Raw genomic sequence first — 21,046 nt, forward strand, 5'->3', positions numbered from 1 at the left:
CACTTACTTTGCACACATTTTCATGATTAAAAAAAGAAAATCACACTTGTGTGAAGGGCGGGGTGTTCTTATCATGCATCATCATCATCATCTTTTTAGCTGGGGACCACCTGGAACCCCCTTGAGGACCGCTGGCGGTCCCCGGACCCCACTTTGAGAACCAATGCTAGTGTAAAGCAGTGGAGTGCGATGTTCTGAAACCAGATTGAAATTCGAACAGCAGCTTGCGTTCCCTTAAGTAACTGCTAATTTGCTCGTAAATTAGTTTGACATCCCTGCTCTATGACCTTTGAGGTGGAACATAGAATGGAAACAGGGCGGTAGTTGCCCGTATCTAGTTTGCTTCCTTTTATGAAAAGTTACTCTCGCCATCTTTAGTTCCTGTGGAATGTGGCATTGACTGATGGATACATTTGTAATGTGGCCTATTATTATAGGTCTGTTGCTTTTTAATCACTTTAGTTGCAACTCAACTGAATATGAACACTTATTTTTCCATCTACACCAAATGAACACTTATGACACATTGTGAGCTTGTAGAGCTTCTATTTTGGCCAGAGTCAGGACGATTAAAGTAAGGCTTTTTCTTGATTTGTTTCTCAGAGCTGATCTTTAGGACTGACTGGCTGGCTGACTGACTGACTGACTGACTGACTGACTGACTGACTGGCTGACTGACTGACTGACTGACTGACTGACTGACTGACTGGCTGGCTGGCTGGCTGGCTGACTGACTGTCCACACTGTTATTTGCAAGTGAAATCAGGTCAGATCAGATGTATCATGTGGCCATTCTGCAACAGTGTGTGTGTGTGTGTGTGTGTGTGTGTGTGTGTGTGTGTGTGTGTGCGTGCGTGCGTGCGTGCGTGCGTGCGTGCGTGCGTGCGTGCGTGCGTGCGTGCGTGCGTGCGTGCGTGTAGTGTATAATTTCACAATTTAACAAGACGAAGACATACTTGACATACTAAACAGGGACAACACAAAATGTGGGGCCTTAATTCAAGTAGCAGATGCCTTTGTTTTATATTTCAATTAGGGGCATATGTGGTCTACCTCCTCAGTCTTTGTGATCTACCTTTTGGGCACCCCTGGCACAACCATATTGATTATGGTTGTTGCAGTTTATTAACCATTATGATGATTATTCACATTTCCCTGTTTTTTTTTTTTTTTTTTTACACAATAAATGAATACCACAATTGAACAGTAACACTCATTTTAATAAAACATATCATGTCCATATGTCTGTCAAACTGTCCAGCACTGTCTAAAAGTGAACATCACATTCTGCATGTTGGCTCATGGTTGAGTCAGCTTGTGGCCTCAAGGTGAAAATACATCACCACTGGAACACCAGTGGTCCCCATGCTAAATGACGGAGAGTTGGTAACCAAATCCAAATGGACCCTTATAGATCTTTAGATCACTTTGAGAGTTACATAATTGTAAAATGCATTACTTATTAACTTGTTAATTTACAAGAAGTCTACACAATTAAATTAGATTTGTCTGTTGTCTCTTAATGGTACCAACATCAATACAACATGAAATTGTGGACAAAATCGTATCCAACGACAACAAACTAAATGTCATCAAATGGTGGTCCGTGGCTCAAATCCAAATAAATAATGGACATTGATCTCTGTTGAAAACCACTGAAATAGAACATTGGACCTCCCCCACCACTAGGGGGCGAAAGACAACAACCTGAAACTTTTACTGCACTGAATGCTTGACCCGGAAGTACATGCGTGTTGGAAGAATGGTGTCATGGCGGCGTGTTGTTGTTGATATTTGTGCCCAAAATAATATTACACAGAGCTCTACACATATTATTAATATATTACAGTAGGAACAGAACGCTTGGGGAAATGTGTCCTAAACCTAAAGGAGGTAAAAGTAGTCAAATGGAGTCTGTATGGCTGAAGATAAATGGACACATGACGTCAGTGGGAGAGGAGATATTGTGTGTTTTGGACAAACAGCGTGGTGTTGATGTTTGTAGTGTGACGCTTAATGTCAGAGTGTTTGTGTTGGAGCGCCTCAGCGCGGTGGGAGCGTTCATGTGCAACCTCTTCCAGAGAGAGATGGAGACACTAGAAACTCTGCTGGAGAGACAGAACAAACTGCTGGATGTTGATTCTGATATTGACCATTCTCCTCCTAACACTGCAGGTTGGTTTCAGCATGAGTTTAGCTACAATTAAGTAGCTAAGATACTAGATTAACTATACGTTATGTGTGTTACGCCACCGGTTGAACCGGTTACCGGTGGGGTTGGAGCGGCTATCTTTGGGAGATTGATTGATTGATTGATTGAAATATTTATTAACAGTTTGTAGAATTTACAGTACATTTTAAGCACAAACTCAATACAAAGACTGTCAACTGTGAGTGGACGACCCAATTAAGCATTACACTTGTTTACAACAGGGTCCACATTGTTCAATTCATCAAAACATTTAAAGACATACAACCATTTAGAGACATACAAATAGACATTTCTATGTAGTTAAAGAACAACAGGAATTCATCATATGGGAAGCAAAAAAGGGAGAGCTCTTGTTCTGTTTGTCTACATGGATTATCCTTCCAATAAAGGTAGCCTGGGAGGCATACTATGATCCGACGGAGCATTGATCCGACGGAGCAATGGTCCGAGGTGCGCTGGGGGTCGGGAGAGGGTTGGGGTTAGGTTTATAGGTGTCTGCCCCGGGGGAGGTTAGGGTTAGGGTGAGGTTTTCAGGTAGCCTACTATATGTCTTCTGTCCTCCTTCTGTCTGTTTGTATAGAGGTTTCATCTGAACATGAGGAGGAGAGGAGCTCTAGTCTGGACCAGGAGGAACCTCCACAACATGAGGAGAGGAGCTCCAGTCTGGTCCAGGAAGAACCACAAGGTAAAACAATAAATGATAATAATAATGAAGCTGCAGCCTGAACAATACATTTTATATTAACTCTGGCACTAAGGAAGAGTGTCCACCTCAATGTAAAATTGGCTCTAAGAAATCTGAGAGTTCTTTCCAAAATGACTGCTGTCGGGAGCTTTACAATACCATAGTCCAATCTAAAAGGGCCATTGACTGCACAAGAGTAACACAATGTCAAAATGATAGTAATTGTTAAGGTTATTGTTTCACTCGTGATCCTACTTTACTGAGGCACTACACTGTCTCTCTGCATTAGAAGTATGTGTTTACCGTGCTTATTGTAAGTAGTGTTTGTCGTCAATGTCCATCTCTCACCACAGATCTGAGCGAGTCGTCTTCGACGTTGGCTTCGAGGGTGGGGCCTCGGACCTCTGTCCTCCTCACCAAGACGGACCCTAAAACGGCCGGACCAGCCCCCAAGACCAAGGACCCCGATCACACAGGGAAGGAACGTTTTACTTGTGCGGTGTGTTGCAAAACATACGGTCGCGTAGGAAGTCTGAACAAGCACATGAAGTCTCACACAGAGGAAACGCCCTTTGTTTGTGAAGTTTGCAATAAAGGCTTTAGACACTCGTGGACTCTGAAAACGCACCGGAAGACCCATACAGGGGAAAAGCCCTTTACATGTACAGTTTGTGGCCACGGTTATTTTCAAAAATATGATCTAAAAATACACATGAGAACTCACACAGGGGAAAGGCCCTTTACTTGTGAAGTTTGTAATAAAGGCTTTAGGCAATTTGGTCAACTAAAACCACACATGAAGACCCATACAGGGGAAAAGTCCTTTATTTGTACAGTTTGTGGCCTGGGTTGCATTAGCCAGAGCAGTTTTAAAATTCACACGATGAGACATACGGGGGAACGACCATTTACTTGTACCATTTGTGACCACGGCTTTTCTAAAAAGGGTGATCTAAAGAAACACATGATGACTCATACAGGAGAAAAGCCCTCGACTTGTACAGTTTGTAACAAAGGCTTTCTTCGCAACGACTATCTGAAAATACACATGAGAACTCATACAGGAGAAAAGCCCCTTAGCTGTGAGGTTTGTAGCAAAACATTTTGTCAATCGAGTAATCTAAAAAGACACATAAAGACTCATAACCTTTAGCTTCAGTTTGTGGCTAAATGCTTTAGTCCAAATGCACAGATTCATATTATGCAGAGAAGCCGTTGGTTAAACAGAAACAAAGAGCATCTGAGATGATAAATGATATTTCAAATCAATATCACCATTATTGTGTGCGACGGGACGGGACAAGGTTAGCAACTTATTACATAAATGCCTTGATGTCATTCAACCATAGACATATTGCCTATAATTGTGTTATTAAACCCCTCTTTGGTGTCACATTTTAAAATGCAATTTTCTTTGGTCATGGGTATGGCCGACTTGGTACTGTAGCCAGTAGGCGGGGATATATCTCATGTTATTTTTACAGGCTTAAAAACAGTCATCTTGCAGGAAAATAGACAATGGCTACGTTTACATGGACAGTTAAATCCCCTTTTCATTCAGAATAAAAGTTCAATCCTATTAAAAGTTGTCATGTAAACACCTACAAAAATTAAATCAGAATGAAAATGGCCAATCTGATTTAAACTTAGATCTGATGTAACTGACCGGATTATTCCATTTTAAAATCCTATTGAAACAATTGTGGACTCATGTAAACACTCATTCGGATTTAAGTTCATTCTGGTCTTTCTGTGCATGCTTGTTTCCATGTAATTGGTATGGCTATATTATGCTCTTGTTTTGCGATTAATTATAAGAAACTAGACATGTTTAATTTCACATCTCTGAGAGCAACCTCTCAGGCTACAGGATACATCAAATATAAAGTAATATGGCATAAAAGTGTTTTTATTATTATTATTATTTTGTTTTACCTGAAATGTAGTGGAGTAGAAGTAAAAGCATTGGAAATTTGAAATACTCAAGTAAAGTAGAAATACTACTAAAGTAAATGTACTTATTTACTTTCCACCACTGGACGTAAACATATCCGCCCCGCCCCCTATCCAATCAGAAGCCTTCCCAGCCCCAAACCTGATGTGGAATGAAATAATGGGATTTAAAAGTATTGTCCATGTAAACACTCATTCGGAATGACCATTTCCCATGTAAACACACAGCAAAAAACTTACTTCTGAATTAATTAATTCTGAAGTTTTCATTCTGATTGAAAAAGCCCTCATGTAACCGCAGCCACTGAGACAGAGCTTTACAACAGAAAGCCAACTATCAGGGGACCTTGATGCGTTATATTTTCTTTTGTGTGTTTGTTGTTGTATTGTTTATTTCTGTTTTTTGTGCAGTCTGTGTTTTTATTTCTTTACTGCACAGCTGCCCCCCTTTGCCAACTACAAGGGGCGGCGGTGGCTCAGGGGTAGAGTGCCTGGATGATGGTAACCGTAAGGTTGCCAGTTCGAACCCGGGCTCCCCCAGAGTCACTGTCGAAGTGTCCTTGAGCAAGACACTGAACCCCTAATTGCTCCCGATGTGCTAGTTGGTGCCTTCATGCCTTGCATGGTTTCCGCTGCCATCGGTGTATGAATGGGTGAATGTAATGCACAATCTCTGTAAAGCGCCTTGGATAAAGGCGCTATATAAATGCACCATTTACCATTTAGACTTATGTACTTTTCTTTATGAACTTTTAATCTTTTAAACCAATGACCTCTTCCTACAGGAATGGATTCAAAATAAGCCTTCTGGCTTCTTCCCTTCCTTGCATTGTATTTTTGTTCTTTGATATGTTATTGTCTATTTTTTGTACTACATGCTAAATAAATAAACCTAAACCTAAAAACTAACTACTAGGGCATTTGAACACAATGTGGGACAGGGTCTCAATTTGTGGGACGCGGACGCCTAAAAAGTCTTGGAAATGAGGGACTGTCCCATGCAAAGGGGGACAACTGCAGGTCATGTATGGTCTAAGCCTCTAAGTATACTCCAGTTTAACTTTTCGGTGATAACTGATAAGTTATCACGTTTTTTTATGTTAATTGTCACTTTTTCAAGGATTTGATGATTTAGTCTAAAAACATTCACTCTCACTCTCACTCACACACACACACACACCTCCTCCACCAGGTGGCAAAAGACAACAGTGCATGGATCTTTTGCTGCTCACGCTTGTTGTAAGCATAGAGCCGAGGTTGTACGTTGTAACACGTTGACCCGGAAGCAAATGCGTGTTGTTTATTGTCTGTCTGTAGCATGTAAAAGTGGAATTGTTGATCCTCGAGCGATAATAACTATTCCTTCATGACTACACATTAGCCTATATGAGTACTAATTAACCCTTGAATATAATGTCTCCTAAAGGAGGTAAAATGAGTCAGATGGAGTCTGTACGGCTGAAGATAAATGAACACATGACGTCGGTGGGAGAGGAGATATTGTGTGTTTTGGACAAACAGCGTGGTGTTTATGTTTGTAGTGTGACGCTTAATGTCAGAGTGTTTGTGTTGGAGCGCCTCAGCGCGGTGGGAGAGTTCATGTACAGCCTCTTCCAGAGAGAGATGGAGACACTAGAAACTCTGCTGGAGAGACAGAACAAACTGCTGGACGCTGATTCTGATATGGACCATTCTCCTAACACTACAGGTTGGTTTCAGCAAAGTACAAGCAGTGACAAATTAGCCATTGGTCCAGTGGGGACGGTGGCCCAGGGCCCTTCGCTCTCAGGGTCGATCCCTATGGTGAAAGTAGCCTACTAGTTTTGACGCCCCAGAAAAGGGATCCCTAGACTCCTTCAAAACCACTCAAAGAGCACCTATACTATTACGGATGGCTGCAATTCGAAACTGGCCCCTGCCCCCCCCCCCCCCCCCCCCCCAGTGCCCCATCCATGCTTTACATGTCTTTTCCCTTTTTTACTGTATGATGATTTCCTTTTTTCTTTTCTTTTTTTCATTCATAGAAGTGAAGAAGTCTTAGTACTTTTCCTGGTTTTATCCTCGTAGCAGTTTTTGTATTGACCTGTACTTTCGTTGAAATGTACCCATTCTGTGAATACAAATTTCAATCAATAACTATACTTTGTTGTGTGCTGCTGATGCGACATACTTCTTCTGTCCTGTCTGTGTGTAAAGAGGTTTCATCTGAACACGAGGAGGAGAGGAGCTCCAGTCTGGTCCAGGAGGAACCACAAGGTAAATAATATATTATGATAATAATAAATAAATATAGCTGATACCATATTTTATACATATAAAACCATATTTCATACAATTTAAAACAATCCAAAAAGTAAAACATTAAACCTTGTGGATTTTTTTGGACTTGAAATATATAGTGATTGCAAAGGTATTGATTGATTCCCTGAGTCCTGTGGTGGGGGTTCTGGTCTTGTTTTGGTGATAAGTAACTCTGGTCATTTGGTGGGGGTCTGGGGGCCACGCAACAAAAACAAATGAATCCACAAAACGAGCATCATTTGTATTGTTGGTCTATTTCTGCCATGTAGCGCAACTTTCATTCAACTTGGAACCTTCTGTCACATGGAAGTATGGTTTTGTGCTGGAATAATTTTAGGGGTCTGCGGGGGTCACAAGGGCGGCTGCCTCCAGTCCAATGAGTCGGTTGGTGTGAGCTCGCCACCAATTGGTCTGTGAATGTGGGAAGTGAGGACGCTGGCGTCGACGGTTTGCCGTTTCACCTCCCAATGTATGAATGAATGAACCATTGTAAAGCGTTTTGAGCACTTGGAAAAGCGCACATTATTATTATATTATGATATAGGGTTCCGCGGCTAAATGCATATCAATTTGAGGGTCCTTGACATGAAAAGGTTTTAGTGTAGTACAGTATAAACGCATTGGAAATTGGAATGGGTTGGTTACCCACACAACATGCCCGGAAAAGTGTCCTCCTTCTGAGGTCTTACTGGTGGCCACCCTAAGTGGGCACTAAGGAATAGTGGGCACCCTAAGACTGGGACCTCCTCAATGTAAAATTGGCTATTTGGTCAAAATAATTCTGAGATTCTGAATTCCGCTGTTCCACAACGGGAGCTTAACAATACCGTAGTCAAAACCGTAACACAACATGTTGAAACGATAGTAATTGTTTAGGCTGAGGTTCTTGTTTTCTTCGAGTCGTAATTTATTGAGGCACTACAGACTACATTGTCTCTCTGCATTATAAGTATGTTTACCTTGCTTGTTGTAAGTAGCGTCTGTCGCCAATTCTCTCAATACAGATCTGAGCGCGTCGTCTTCGACGTCGGCACCGGGGGTGGGGTGTCGGACCTCTGTCCTCCTCACCAAGAAGAACACTAAATCAGTGGGACCACCAGCCAGTCGTGGGACTGGAAGCCCCTCCCCCAAGGACCGGGACCTGACCCGCGCGGTGGGGACATCAGGCGAGACTCCCAGTCCCGTAGGCACCCCCCCACAGCTGCCCCTGTTGCCCACGCGCGGGCGCCCCCCCAAGAAGCAGGACCCCGATCACACAGGGAAGGAACGTTTTACTTGTGCGGTGTGTTGCAAAACGTACAGTCGCGTAGGAAACCTGAACAAGCACATGAAGTCTCACACAGAGGAAACGCCCTTTGTTTGTGAAGTTTGCAACAAAGGCTTTAGACACTTGTGGAATCTGAAAATGCACTGGAAAACCCATACGGGTGAAAAGCCGTTTACGTGTACAGTTTGTGGCCAAGGTTGTATTCACAGATATGCTCTAAAAGTACACATGAGGACTCACACAGGTGAAAAGCCTTTTACTTGTGAAGTTTGCAACAAAGGCTTTCGGCAATTTGGGCAACTAAAACCACACATGAAGACCCATACGGGGGAAAAGTCTTTTATTTGTACCGTTTGTGGCCTGGGCTGCATTAGCCAGAGCAGTTTTAAAATTCACATGATGAGACATACGGGCGAACGGCCATTTACTTGTACGGTTTGTGACCACAGCTTTTCTCAAAAGGGTGCTCTAAAGAAACACATGATGACTCATACGGGAGAAAAACCCTTGACTTGTACAGTTTGTAACAAAGGCTTTCTTCGCAACGAGCATCTGAAAATACACATGAGAACTCATACAGGAGAAAAACCCCTTAGCTGTGAAGTTTGTAGCAAAAGATTTTGTCAATCGAGTAATCTAAAAAGACATATGAAGACTCATAACCCTTAGCTTCAGTTGGTGGCAAAATGCTTTAGTCCAAATGCAAAGATTCATATGCAGAGAAGCTGTTGGTTAAACAGAAACAAATGCTTTTTTCAAAGGACCATCTGAGACGATAAATGATATCAGACACATGTATGATCTAGGCCTGGGCCTCATGACTTTTAAATAATCCGAATAGCAAATCTACAAGCTCACAACAGCTGTGATGCAAGATCTACAAGCTCACAACGAGCCGTTTTGTACACCACCATTGTACAACGAAGTAATGTGCAGAGTTAAGCGGTTAAAGGGACACTTTTTCAAACTAGGTTAATATAATTGGTCCACTCTAATGCATGTCATAGGATGGTAGTGGTACCAGGTCTGTCTACTCACTCTGGTTCATTTCCACCAAAAATGGTAAATGGTGCATTTATATAGCGCCTTTATCCAAAGCGCTTTACATAGATTGTGCATTACATTCACCCATTCACACACACATTCATACACCGATGGCGGATGGAAACCATGCAAGGCACCAACCAGCACATCAGGAGCAATTAGGGGTTCATTGTCTTGCTCAAGGACACTTCGACACTAACTCTGGGGGAGCCCGGGTTCGAACGGCAACCTTGCAGTTACCATACAGCTACTCTACCCCTGGGCCCGAGTCGGGCCGACCATTCACACTGCCGTTTGCAAGTAAGTTAAGTAACCAGATCGGGGATATATATATATATATATATATATATATATATATATATGCATACTGTATGCATTGTTTTTTGGCTGTTGATTTAGTTAATGCAAATATTTTCCAAAACATACATAGTGTATGGCGTCTATGTCGTATGACGCCGAGAGGCTAAAGCGGGGAAACGTTTTAGCTGTCAGACTCGCTGCTTTAGTCGTTGTCTGCATGAGAATCACTGCTCCAGGCCAGGGTACTGCTTTTGTTATATTTTATTACGGTTAGAACATTACCACAGTGAATCACGGCATAATAAAAGCGATTGCGGTCAACGAAGTTGGACCTTCCCCGTTCACCCCCTCTCTCCTTCCATTCATGAAATGCCGCCTTGCGAACAGCTGACTTTACTATGAGTGACGTAGACTAGTAGCACGCAACACCACGTGACCCATATAGCCAGAGCTTAAAGTTCTCAGTCCTGGGGACTGATTTCAGTCCTGAGGATTTCATAGGGGTCATTTAATGGCATCAGTGTAGATTTGCAAAAAATCATTTTCAGTCTTGGGATTCTTTTTGGCTTTAAGCCCTGCATATAGCTGTCACCAACACATAGCATTACAAGAAATAACATAATTATGTTGTTTTGCGTGATTAATGTGATTAACGCAGACTCATGTGTACCAGTGTACTGTAATATTAATTTAAAAAATATCTACAAGCTCACAATGTGCTGCAGCGTGATCCTATGCCCTAGGATAGGTGGTGTAGCAAAGAATTATTAATTTTTGCTAACCTGACTACATGTCTTTGTGGATTGCCATTGCACATAGGAGTAAGAAACTAATTATTGAGCTGAATGATTGTTACAGTATATAGGGCCAAGGAATATAGGTTAAATATTATGGAAATGTTTTGGTAAAAATATGTTGAGAACCCTGGTGTATGTTATGTATGTCTGTGTGCAGAACTAGTGTGTACGTGTATCTGTAGAACTAGAACCATATTGTGCACTCAAGCCACAAGATATATGGTGAAGCATAGAAACAAATTGTATTCAGTTAAACTTATCTAATTTCCTCTCTGTTCTTGGAGTGTGGACACTGAAGAAGGCTGTTACCTGAAACGTTTGTCCTGATGTCCTGATGAGAAATAAACCTGTTGAAATTGGATTGTTGGTGTGTGCGACCTCTCTCTACCTATTCTATGGTGATTTAAGCTGTTAACGCACCATAAGTCAGAGCGCGGTGGTCACAATTACCGGTAAGTTTGATGTCATTTTCGACCATATGCCTAATATTGCCTATAATTTTAAGTTTGGTTATGGGTGGTATTATCGACTTGGTACTGTAGCCTATAGCCTACATGGGCAACTGGCGGCCTGAGGGCCACATGCGGCCCCCACCTTCACTTAATGCGACTCGCAGGTTAATATCTGAACACTGATATATTATTTTTCCAAACATGATATTTAATTACTTCTATATTAGTAGCTTAATGACTAGTGTTGCGATGTTATTATTATTATATATATATTTTTTTATGTCCAATGTAATGTATTTGTATAGTTCATAAAGTTAACATAAGTATAACTGAATGCATTTGAAATGAAATACAAATGTTACTTTTCAGGATTATAATAAAAAAATAGCAACACAATTATTCAGGATTTCAATTCAAATATAGCTGATCTCTGTAGATCGGTTATTTTTGCTACGACAGTAATGTAATATAAAATGTGGCCCTCTGGACTCTGGAGTGAGTGCGGAAATGTCAAAGTTGCCCACCTCCATTCTTGCAGGAAAATAGACAGAGAGAGCTTTACAACAGAAGGCCAACTATTAGGGGACAAACTATTAGGGCATTTGAACACTGATGCCTGCCAGTCACAATGTGGGGACAGGGTCTCAATTTGTGGGACAGGCCTGAAAAGTACGCAAAGGGGGACATCTGGTCATGTATATGAGTATGTATGAGCCCTAGTCTAATGATGGCCCAGAGAGCCATCATTAGACTCTCCAGAATACTCCAGTTTCAGGTGATAGGTTATCACCGTTTTAGGTATGAATACAGGCCTTTAGAGCCTTCGTCCTACTCCTCCCGCCCAACACTCCGGGGTGCTGACCAACCCCAACATACACAAGTCACAACCTCTGCAGTGGCGGGCAGCCAATGTTTGGTCATTTACATTAAAAAAACTAAAAACATTTCAACCTTTTTCTTTAAATGTGTTTCTGTAGTACTGCTGATAAAAAGATAACTAATAATTGAGGTGAGTAAAGAAAGAGTGTATCATGATGTCGAATTAGGGATTAAAAAACCATCCAGTATCCACATTCAATTCCTCCATAATACTTCAATTTAATGTTTGTCACTTTTACAAGGATTTGTAACGCGCACACCCACACACGCACGCACACAAACATTACACACCACCACCACCACCAGGCGGCGAAAGGCATAAGGCAAATATCCTCCTTTGCTTTGCTGCTCATGCTTTGTAACACGTTGACCCGGGGCCGCGAGTAAATCTATGTAGTAGGCCTATATGGGCTCCGTCTTTTGAGCTAATTTAGAACTTCCTGTCTGAGAGCTAGCTAATTTAAGACATCCGGTTGCCTTCAGAATAAAATAATGTTATTTAATTAATAATTATTACATTACATTATTAGTATTATTATTACATTACAGTTATTGTAAAGACACACATTATGTTTCTGTGTAAAAATAAGTAATTAAATAACATAAAAAAGTTATCTAAATGGATAAATGCTATTCACTGGAGTGAATATTCTATTATATTCTAAAAACGACTTATAAATCCTAAAGCCTTGTTTATACTTCACTGTGCAACGGTCCTATGCTGGACAATAGCAGATATGCAAACTCACAGCACATCTCATTCAATACACTGAACTTGCAGATCTGCCATTTTTGAACACACTATAAAGTTAACCATTTATCATGCTGCTCTACGTGGCACTGCATTCTGTGACATTAAACCAAATGGCATTTTCCACTCTATGACACTACTGTTCTACATTTTTGTCTAATAAAATAGGCTATTAATTTAATCAATCAAACTGCATTAACTAACAGAGATACTACTAACCAAGCTATCCATGTCAACATGCTCTATAGGAGTCTCAATAACAGGTATAAGTAACGTTTAATGTTTAGTAATTTTTAATGTAGCAGAAGAGGCCATTCATTTAACAGAGTTTTGCACAATTTTAACATCCCAGATCGATTGAAATATGAATCTACTGTGCTGTGCTACACCATGATATATTAAGAGTACAATAACATTCCATTGTGAATAAAAACGTATTAACCACAGTGTAATGCTAAAGGTTTCATCACAGGGCTGTCTGCTTCATGTAATATCATTAAAAGTGTTGTTGGTGACAGACTGACAGTTATATGAGTTGGAAGCATTAAGACCCATTTTAACCCCCAATGGCTTCCTTTCTGACAAATAACGTTATTGTAAAAGATTCACGCGTTCATATGTAGCTATTTTGCATTTACATTTTTATGAGAAGCGGGTGGGACCAAGGGACCCGGATGTAACGTAGAAGGACTACATTACTACAATATGACTACAATAAATTCACTGTTAAATCTCGCGGGCGTGGCCTCACACCGGAAGGAAGTGCCGCCGTCCTCAAATACGGAAGAGACGCGTGGAGGTCGGCTTGGTCAGTGTTTGTTTGGAACGTGCCACGTCACCATCTTCCGGGTCCGTCTTCGGAGCAAGTAAGTGATTAAATGTTATTTAATACTTAACGCTGTTGTTGTTTTTGTGTTCAAACGTCTATCACTTGAAGTTACTTGTTATGATGTTTATATATGATGTTTGTACGAAACCGTAAAACAGTGTTTCAGTAGCCGAATGGTTAGTGTTGGTTTATAAACAACGGGCCCGTCGATGACCGAGTGTTTTTCCTTCTTACCAAAACAAACACAATTGTTTTTCCATCTAGTCGAGGTCCATTATTCATTAAGTATTTGAGCCACGGACCACCATGTTACATTTATAGACTCACATTAGAAATGAGCGAGTTATGATTAAAAGAACGTATAAGACGTATGATCTTGGCTCTTTGCTCTTTAACACACGACACGGCTAGCTAACTAGGCTAGCTAGCTTCTAGCCTGTTGTTTGTTGGTGAAAGACTCCAAGCTGGGAAGTGTATTTCAGCGAGTAGCTATACGTGGTTTTGTTTATTTTCTGTAAAGTATAACCCTCGCTGCTACTCGCTGAAATACACTTCCCAGCTTGGAGTAAATAAACAAAACCACGTATAGCTACTCGCTGAAATACACTTCCCAACTTGGAGTCTTTCACCAACAAACAACAGGCTAGAAGCTAGCTAGCCTAGTTAGCTAGCCGTCTGTGTCGCTCATTTCTTGCTCATTTAAAAAAAGGTTATATACTATGTAAACTATGAAATGCAGGCTTTCATTTGGTATATACGTTTGTGTAGGCCGTCTCTATGAAACGGTATCAATTGAAAAGGAAATGTCGGGAAATCGCTTTATTTTTTCCCTCGCGCACCCAGCGCCAAGATCACGCGTCGTGTAGGCCGTCTCTACGAAACGGTATCAATTGACTAATGATCATTATGACTTGCTGTTTGCTGTATCTGTTTTTTTTAAATAGCAAAATACTGGGTCAATTGTCTGACTTTGATTGCTTAAAGTAGACCTGCATAAAATTCTGTACTGCAGCTATTTACAACCAGGTAGTGTATAAGTTAAATTGAATTGTTGTACTTTCAAAAGGGTTTATTGGGGCACCTAAGGTGTTAGATCTCATTCTTCTGCCCTTTGTTTCATTGCACACATGTTAAAGCATTGGTCTAAAACTACATAGCCTATATCCATTGAAAACTCTGTTAGCCTACTAGTTACTTTTTAGATTGTATTATTACAAAATATACACTAAACAACTTCAGTCCTATATTTCTTTACTTTAACTTACTTTTACTTTAACCTAGTGGGGGAGTGGTTAGTGGGTGGGGGAGTGATTATGCAAGAAATTAGGGTTGTGGACAAGTATCTATTGTCACACCCATTCAAGTGGTGCTAAAATTTCAGGATTCTTTGCATGGCTTATTCTCTGCTTTGGGGTTTCTGTTTCAACAAGTTTTAGATGGTCATATCTCCTTCAATTATTGTCCAATTTCATTGAATGATACATCATATGAAAGCTTACATTCTGTACTTTAATAATTTACTGTAATCTGTAAAAATCGAGTTGAGGCATATTCTGCTGGCACTGGTCACAGATTCTAAACACAACAAGTAACTTAAAAAGTGATAACATGTTTGAGCCACGGACCACCATTTCACATTAATAGACTCTCACAATGGTGGTCAGTGGCTCAAATGGGTCTGAGAGACTAGATGGCGTCAAATGTTGGCAGAGTGTAAAGATCTACTATTGGGGTCAATTTAGCCTGACCTAAGCAGAGACATTTCTGGCCTAGATGGGAGGGTCGCGTCTCAGAAAAGCGCGCACCCTGATTGGATCTCATCGATCTGTCCGTCACCCCCGGCCCCTCCTCTCCCCCCTAGTGCAGCGCTACGTCACATCATTTAGAGCGACGCCTACGCGGAAGGGTTGACTCCCACTTTTAGACTGGTTCAGCCCACGGCTTTTTCCAGGCTTTCATCTTTCGCGCAGACGAAATGAAAGCCTGGGTATCGAGGCTAGGGTCAATTTGGTTACCTAAATTAAATTGCTCTGTATTGTGACAGTAATCATTGCTATAGAGTGTGTGTTCAGTAACAGTGTTAAATAGCTCTATAGTGTGACAGAAATCATTGCTATAGTGTGTGTTCAGTAACAGTGTTAAATAGATATTGTGACAGTAATCATTGCTATAGTGTGTGTTCAGTAACAGTGTTAAATAGCTCTATATTGTGACAGTAATCATTGCTATAGTGTTTGTTCAGTAACAGAGGTCTCCCGGTCTCTCCAGCTTTTTGTTAAACACAGTCCCATAGTCACAGTACCTCCCATTCACTCCCACTCAGTCCCATTCACTCCCATTCACTTTTATTCACTCCCATTCAGTCACATAGTAACAGTACATCCCATTCAGTCCCATTCACTCCCATAGTATCAGTCCCATAGTAACAATACCTCCCATTCACTCCCATCCACTCCCATGCACTCCCATAGTATCAGTCCCATAGTAACAGTACCTCCCTTTCACTCCCATTCAGTCCCATAGTATCAGTAACTCCCATTATCTTGCAACACAGCAGCCAAGTATATGCAGAACACGTATACACGCATTTGACATAACACAAACAACAAGACAATTTACATACATAAAGACATGAAGACAAGAGCAATATCCACCGCTTTGATTATCCTGTGGCTACTACAACTCCTGATTAAACCCTTTTCTATTTATTAAAGAGCTGGAGAGACAGGAATATTCCTGTTACTGAACACACACTATAGCAATTATTACTGTCACAATAACTTTGTACTTTTGCTACTGATGTTTGTGTGCAACATTTGAGCTGGTGTCAAGTCACCTTAATTCAAGTGATAGATTATATACAGGGGCATGCCATATGGTCTACCTGCACAGCCTTTGTGATTACTGGTAGATCACGATGTACCTTTTGGGCACCCCTGCAATACAGGATTCCTGTCCAGAATTGTTTTTTATTAAATATAGAGGGTTTAAGTGTAGGGTTTGTCATGTTTGTGTTCTCTATAACTTTTCGTCCTGGGCATGACGTTAAACTGTCCAGTGTAACTCCAAGTTACATGGGGTGGGTATGGTTTGAGAGTTTGTGATGCTCAGTTCTTTTTTTGCGTCTCGGTTCCTCAGGTGGAAGCTGCATAGTTGGGTTTTTGATAGGTTGGGTTTCAAGTGGCTGGTCGTTTGTTTAGATATTGAAAAGGAGGGGGGCGAGCGCGCTACCTTGTGGGAGGCCGTTCTTTTCGGCTTTCCATTTACTCCTCTGGTCATTTAACTGAACATAGAAGCGCCTGTTGTTGAGGAGGCTTTTCCTGACCATTGTGCGGTGTTGGACAGTGTCGTAGGCAGCAGAGAGATCTCTGAATGCTGCTCCAGTTATTTGTTTCCCCTCAAACCCATCCTCAATGTGTTGGGTGAGGTTGAGCTCTGTCCAGCACAGGAGCGGCTGGGACGGAAACCAGCTTGGTCTTTAGTCAGCTTGGTATCTATGAGTGGCAACAAGGCGTTGGAGTAGCAGCTTCTCATATAGCCTTGTAGGTGATGCAGAGGGAAATGGGTAGGTAGCTCTTTGTGGATAATGGGTCTATGCCAGGTTTAGGGATTGCAACAACGTTGGCCTTTTCCCAGACAGAAGGGATGGTTTTCTGTGCTATGCATGTGTTCAGCATCCCCACAAGCCAGGTCTTTGCGTTGGGTCCCAGGTGCTGTAACATTTCTGCCAGTAGGTCATCAATCCCTGCTGCTTTTCCGGGTTTCAACTTTCCCATTGCAGTTTCAAGTTCTTCTAGGTCGAAGGGTTTGGTTTGAGGGCTGGCTGATTGTGGTTGGTCTGATACCACTGTGCGATGGTATTCTCCTGTGGGTCGGTGGCGGTCTTGGTCACAACTGGTGGCCAACAGTTGTAACCAACACTGCCACCGACCCACATAGAATACCATCGCACAGTGGTATCAGACCAACCACAATCAGCCAGCCCTCAAACCAAACCCTTCGACTTAGAAGAACGTGAAACTGCAATGGGAAAGTTGAAACCCGGAAAAGCAGCAGGGATTGATGGCATACTGGCAGAAATGATACAGCACCTGGGACCTATCGCAAGGACCTGGCTTGTGGGGATGCTGAACACATGCATAGCACAGAAAACCATCCCTTCTGTTTGGAAAAAGGCTGGAGTAGTTGCAATCCCTAAACCTGGCAAAGACCCATTATCCCCGAAGAGCTACCGACCCATTTCCCTCCTCTGCATCACCTACAAGCTCTATGAGAGGCACTACAATTTCTGAACAGACTATATTTACATCAATATGTCTGGGTCCCCACCTACTCACTCAGGGTTGACGTGTCACACCTGCAGTGATGGGAGGGTCACCAAAATGTGGTATTTTGATTGTTTAATGGGGGCACTCCCTTAGTATAAAAGTGTATGTTTTGTGTACACATGACCTGATGAAGATCAAATGGATCGAAACGCTGTCAGTATTTCAACAAAGAACGTCTTTCTTATACCTGTGGTGTGCGGGCTCCATCCAATACCTACACCAGTTGTGATGCAACAGAGTTTGCTGTGACCGTTGTGAATTATGGGTGGTGTGGTTTTTGCCAAGACGGTGGATTGTGGCCCATGCCTTCCTGCTGTTATTTGACATGTTGGTGTTCTCTATATCTTTTCGTCCTGGGCATGACGTTAAACTGTTCCGTTCGAGAGGACCAGCGACCCTCGAATGTAAACGGCCACGAAAGGAAATTATGTGTGTGTGAGGTGTTCTCTATAGGTTGGGTTTCAGGTGGTTGTATTGTAGTAGCTTGACATTTCTTGGAGGGCACTTTCAAGGACAGACTCAATCTTCTGGAAGTCTGCTTGTTGGGTCGTAATGCAGAGGTTGTCGGCGTAGATGAAACGCTGGCATTAGGCATTGGGTAGTGGCTGGTCATTTGTGTAGATATTGAAAAGGAGGGGGGCGAGCACGCTACCTTGTTGGAGGCCGTTCTTTTGGGCTTTCCATTTACTCCTCTGGTCATTTAACTGGACATAGAAGCGCCTGTTGTTGAGGAGGCTTTTCCTGACCATTGTGCGGTGTTGGACAGTGTCGTAGGCAGCAGAGAGATCTCTGAATGATGCTCCAGTTATTTGTTTCCCCTCAAACCCATCCTCAATGTGTTGGGTGAGGTTGAGCTCTGTCCAGCACAGGAGCGGCTGGGACGGAAACCAGCTTGGTCTTTAGTCAGCTTGGTATCTATGAGTGGCAACAAGGCGTTGGAGTAGCAGCTTCTCATATAGCCTTGTAGGTGATGCAGAGGGAAATGGGTCGGTAGCTCTTTGTGGATAATGGGTCTTTGCCAGGTTTAGGGATTGCAACCACTTTGGCCTTTTCCCAGACAGAAGGGATGGTTTTCTGTGCTATGCATGTGTTCAGCATCCCCACAAGCCAGGTCTTTGCGTTGGGTCCCAGGTGCTGTAACATTTCTGCCAGTAGGTCATCAATCCCTGCTGCTTTTCCGGGTTTCAACTTTCCCATTGCAGTTTCAAGTTCTTCTAGGTCGAAGGGTTTGGTTTGAGGGCTGGCTGATTGTGGTTGGTCTGATACCACTGTGCGATGGTATTCTCCTGTGGGTCGGTGGCGGTCTTGGTCACAACTGGTGGCCAACAGTTGTAACCAACACCGCCACCGACCCACATAGAATACCATTGCACAGTGGTATCAGACCAACCACAATCAGCCAGCCCTCAAACCAAACCCTTCGACTTAGAAGAACGTGAAACTGCAATGGGAAAGTTGAAACCCGGAAAAGCAGCAGGGATTGATGGCATACTGGCAGAAATGATACAGCACCTGGGACCTATCGCAAGGACCTGGCTTGTGGGGATGCTGAACACATGCATAGCACAGAAAACCATCCCTTCTGTTTGGAAAAAGGCTGGAGTAGTTGCAATCCCTAAACCTGGCAAAGACCCATTATCCCCGAAGAGCTACTGACCCATTTCCCTCCTCTACATCACGTCTTTCTTATACCTGTGGTGTGCGGGCTCCATCCAATACCTACACCAGTTGTGATGCAACAGAGTTTGCTGTGACCGTTGTGAATTATGGGTGGTGTGGTCTTTGCCAAGACGGTGGATTGTGGCCCATGCCTTCCTGCTGTTATTTGTCATTATGGTGTTCTCTATATCTTTTCGTCCTGGGCATGACGTTAAACTGTTCCGTTCGAGAGGACCGGCGACCCTCGAATGTAAACGGCCACGAAAGGAAACTGTGTGTGTGAGGTGTTCTCTATCATTTCATTCCAGACTTCACTGTCTATCTCCTGTGTTTTCCATTCATCTTGAGCGTTACACAGTCGTCTGATGTGCGGGGACAGGTGCCGGCTAGCGCATAAAGGCACGGACGGGACAGGTGTTGTCTTGACCCATCCCGTGATGATGCGACAGGTGTCATTTAGGGCTGTGTCGACCAATTTGGTGTGACGTGATCGGCTCCAGCTTGAGCAGGCATACTCTGCTGTAGAGAAAGACAGGGCCATGGCAGTTGCACGGATTGTTTGTGGGTCTGCGCCCCACTTGGGAGTTCACTAGTTTTCACAGGATGTTATTGTGGGTGTTGACCGTGGCTTTTGTGTTCTCCAGGTGTTTTTTTGAAGAAGAGTGTCCTGTCCAGTGTAACTCCAAGATACATGGGGTGGTTATGGTTGGAGAGTTTGTGACCATCCCAAGTGACGCTCAGTTCTTTTCTCACGTCTCGGTTCCTCAGGTGGAAGCTGCATAGTTGGGTTTGTGTGTCTTTCTTTTTCTGTCTTTCTTTCTTAGGACGGAGATCAAGGTAGACGCCATAGGAAGGCTCAACACTAGCCGATGCCCCTAGAGATCCATCCCAAAGCTTCCCTCAGGGAGCACAGCAAGCCAGCTAGCCAGCAAGCCTGCCCAGTCAGCCAACGCAGCCAGTCAGCTCCGCCAGTCAGCCAGTGTAGAAAGTCAGGCTGCCAAGCCAGAGCATATCAGCCCTTGCAGTCAGCCATTGCAGCCATACCAGCCTTGCTCAGTCAGCTCAGCCAGGCCTCTCTTGAGGCCTGGCTCTCTGTCTGCCTGGCCCGGTCTGCCCTGCCCTGCCTTGCAGCAACAGAACCAGCCTTTCTGGAAAGCCAGCCAGCTCAGAATGCGAGCTGAGCAAGCCAGTGCAGCAGCAAGCCCAGACTAGGTTACCGCAGCCTTACTGTGCAGCCACAGCCACTCAGTCTAGACCAGCAGGAGCTGGCCAGGCTCCAACCCTTGCAGCGCAGCCTTAGGCCGGACAGTCCCCCTGCCTGCACTTTGTTGCCTTCCTGGCCTGTCTGCCTGCCTAGGCGCCTCGGTCTTCCTGTCTGTCTGCCTTGGCCTGCCAGTCTGAAACTGGTTTAGACTAACTGCGTGCTTGCCAGCTGCGCTGGCTTGCTGAGCTCGTATTCTGAGCTGGCTGGCTTGCCAGCAAGGCTGGTTCTGTTGCTGCAAGGCAGGGCGGGGCAGACCGGGCCAGGCAGACAGAGAGCCAGGCCTCGAGAGAGGCCTGGCTGAGCTGACTGAGCAAGGCTGGTATGG

At 43.2% G+C, this 21,046-nt stretch overlaps 2 protein-coding genes across 2 annotated transcripts; both read left to right on the plus strand.

The window, feature by feature from the left end:
• Positions 1-1,871: 1,871 nt before the first annotated feature.
• Positions 1,872-5,652, plus strand: LOC310862003 (uncharacterized protein; the record flags this gene model as incomplete). The annotated part of the gene is made up of 4 exons (XM_083769740.1): positions 1,872-2,175; positions 2,793-2,897; positions 3,251-3,382; positions 5,636-5,652. The coding sequence occupies 4 exons, from the start codon at positions 1,872-1,874 to the stop codon at positions 5,650-5,652; spliced, it is 558 nt and encodes a 185-aa protein (XP_083625866.1).
• A 504-nt stretch (positions 5,653-6,156) lies between these two features.
• On the plus strand, positions 6,157-9,714 carry LOC310861380 (uncharacterized protein). The gene is made up of 3 exons (XM_083768800.1): positions 6,157-6,558; positions 7,047-7,106; positions 8,156-9,714. Exons 1-3 carry the CDS (start codon positions 6,264-6,266, stop codon positions 9,085-9,087), a joined length of 1,287 nt encoding a protein of 428 aa, XP_083624926.1. The 5' UTR covers positions 6,157-6,263; the 3' UTR covers positions 9,088-9,714.
• The last annotated feature ends 11,332 nt before the right edge of the window (positions 9,715-21,046 follow it).

This window comes from Protomyctophum parallelum (assembly GCF_964188405.1).
Source record: "Protomyctophum parallelum genome assembly, chromosome: 7".
NCBI classification, from domain to species: Eukaryota; Metazoa; Chordata; class Actinopteri; order Myctophiformes; family Myctophidae; genus Protomyctophum; species Protomyctophum parallelum.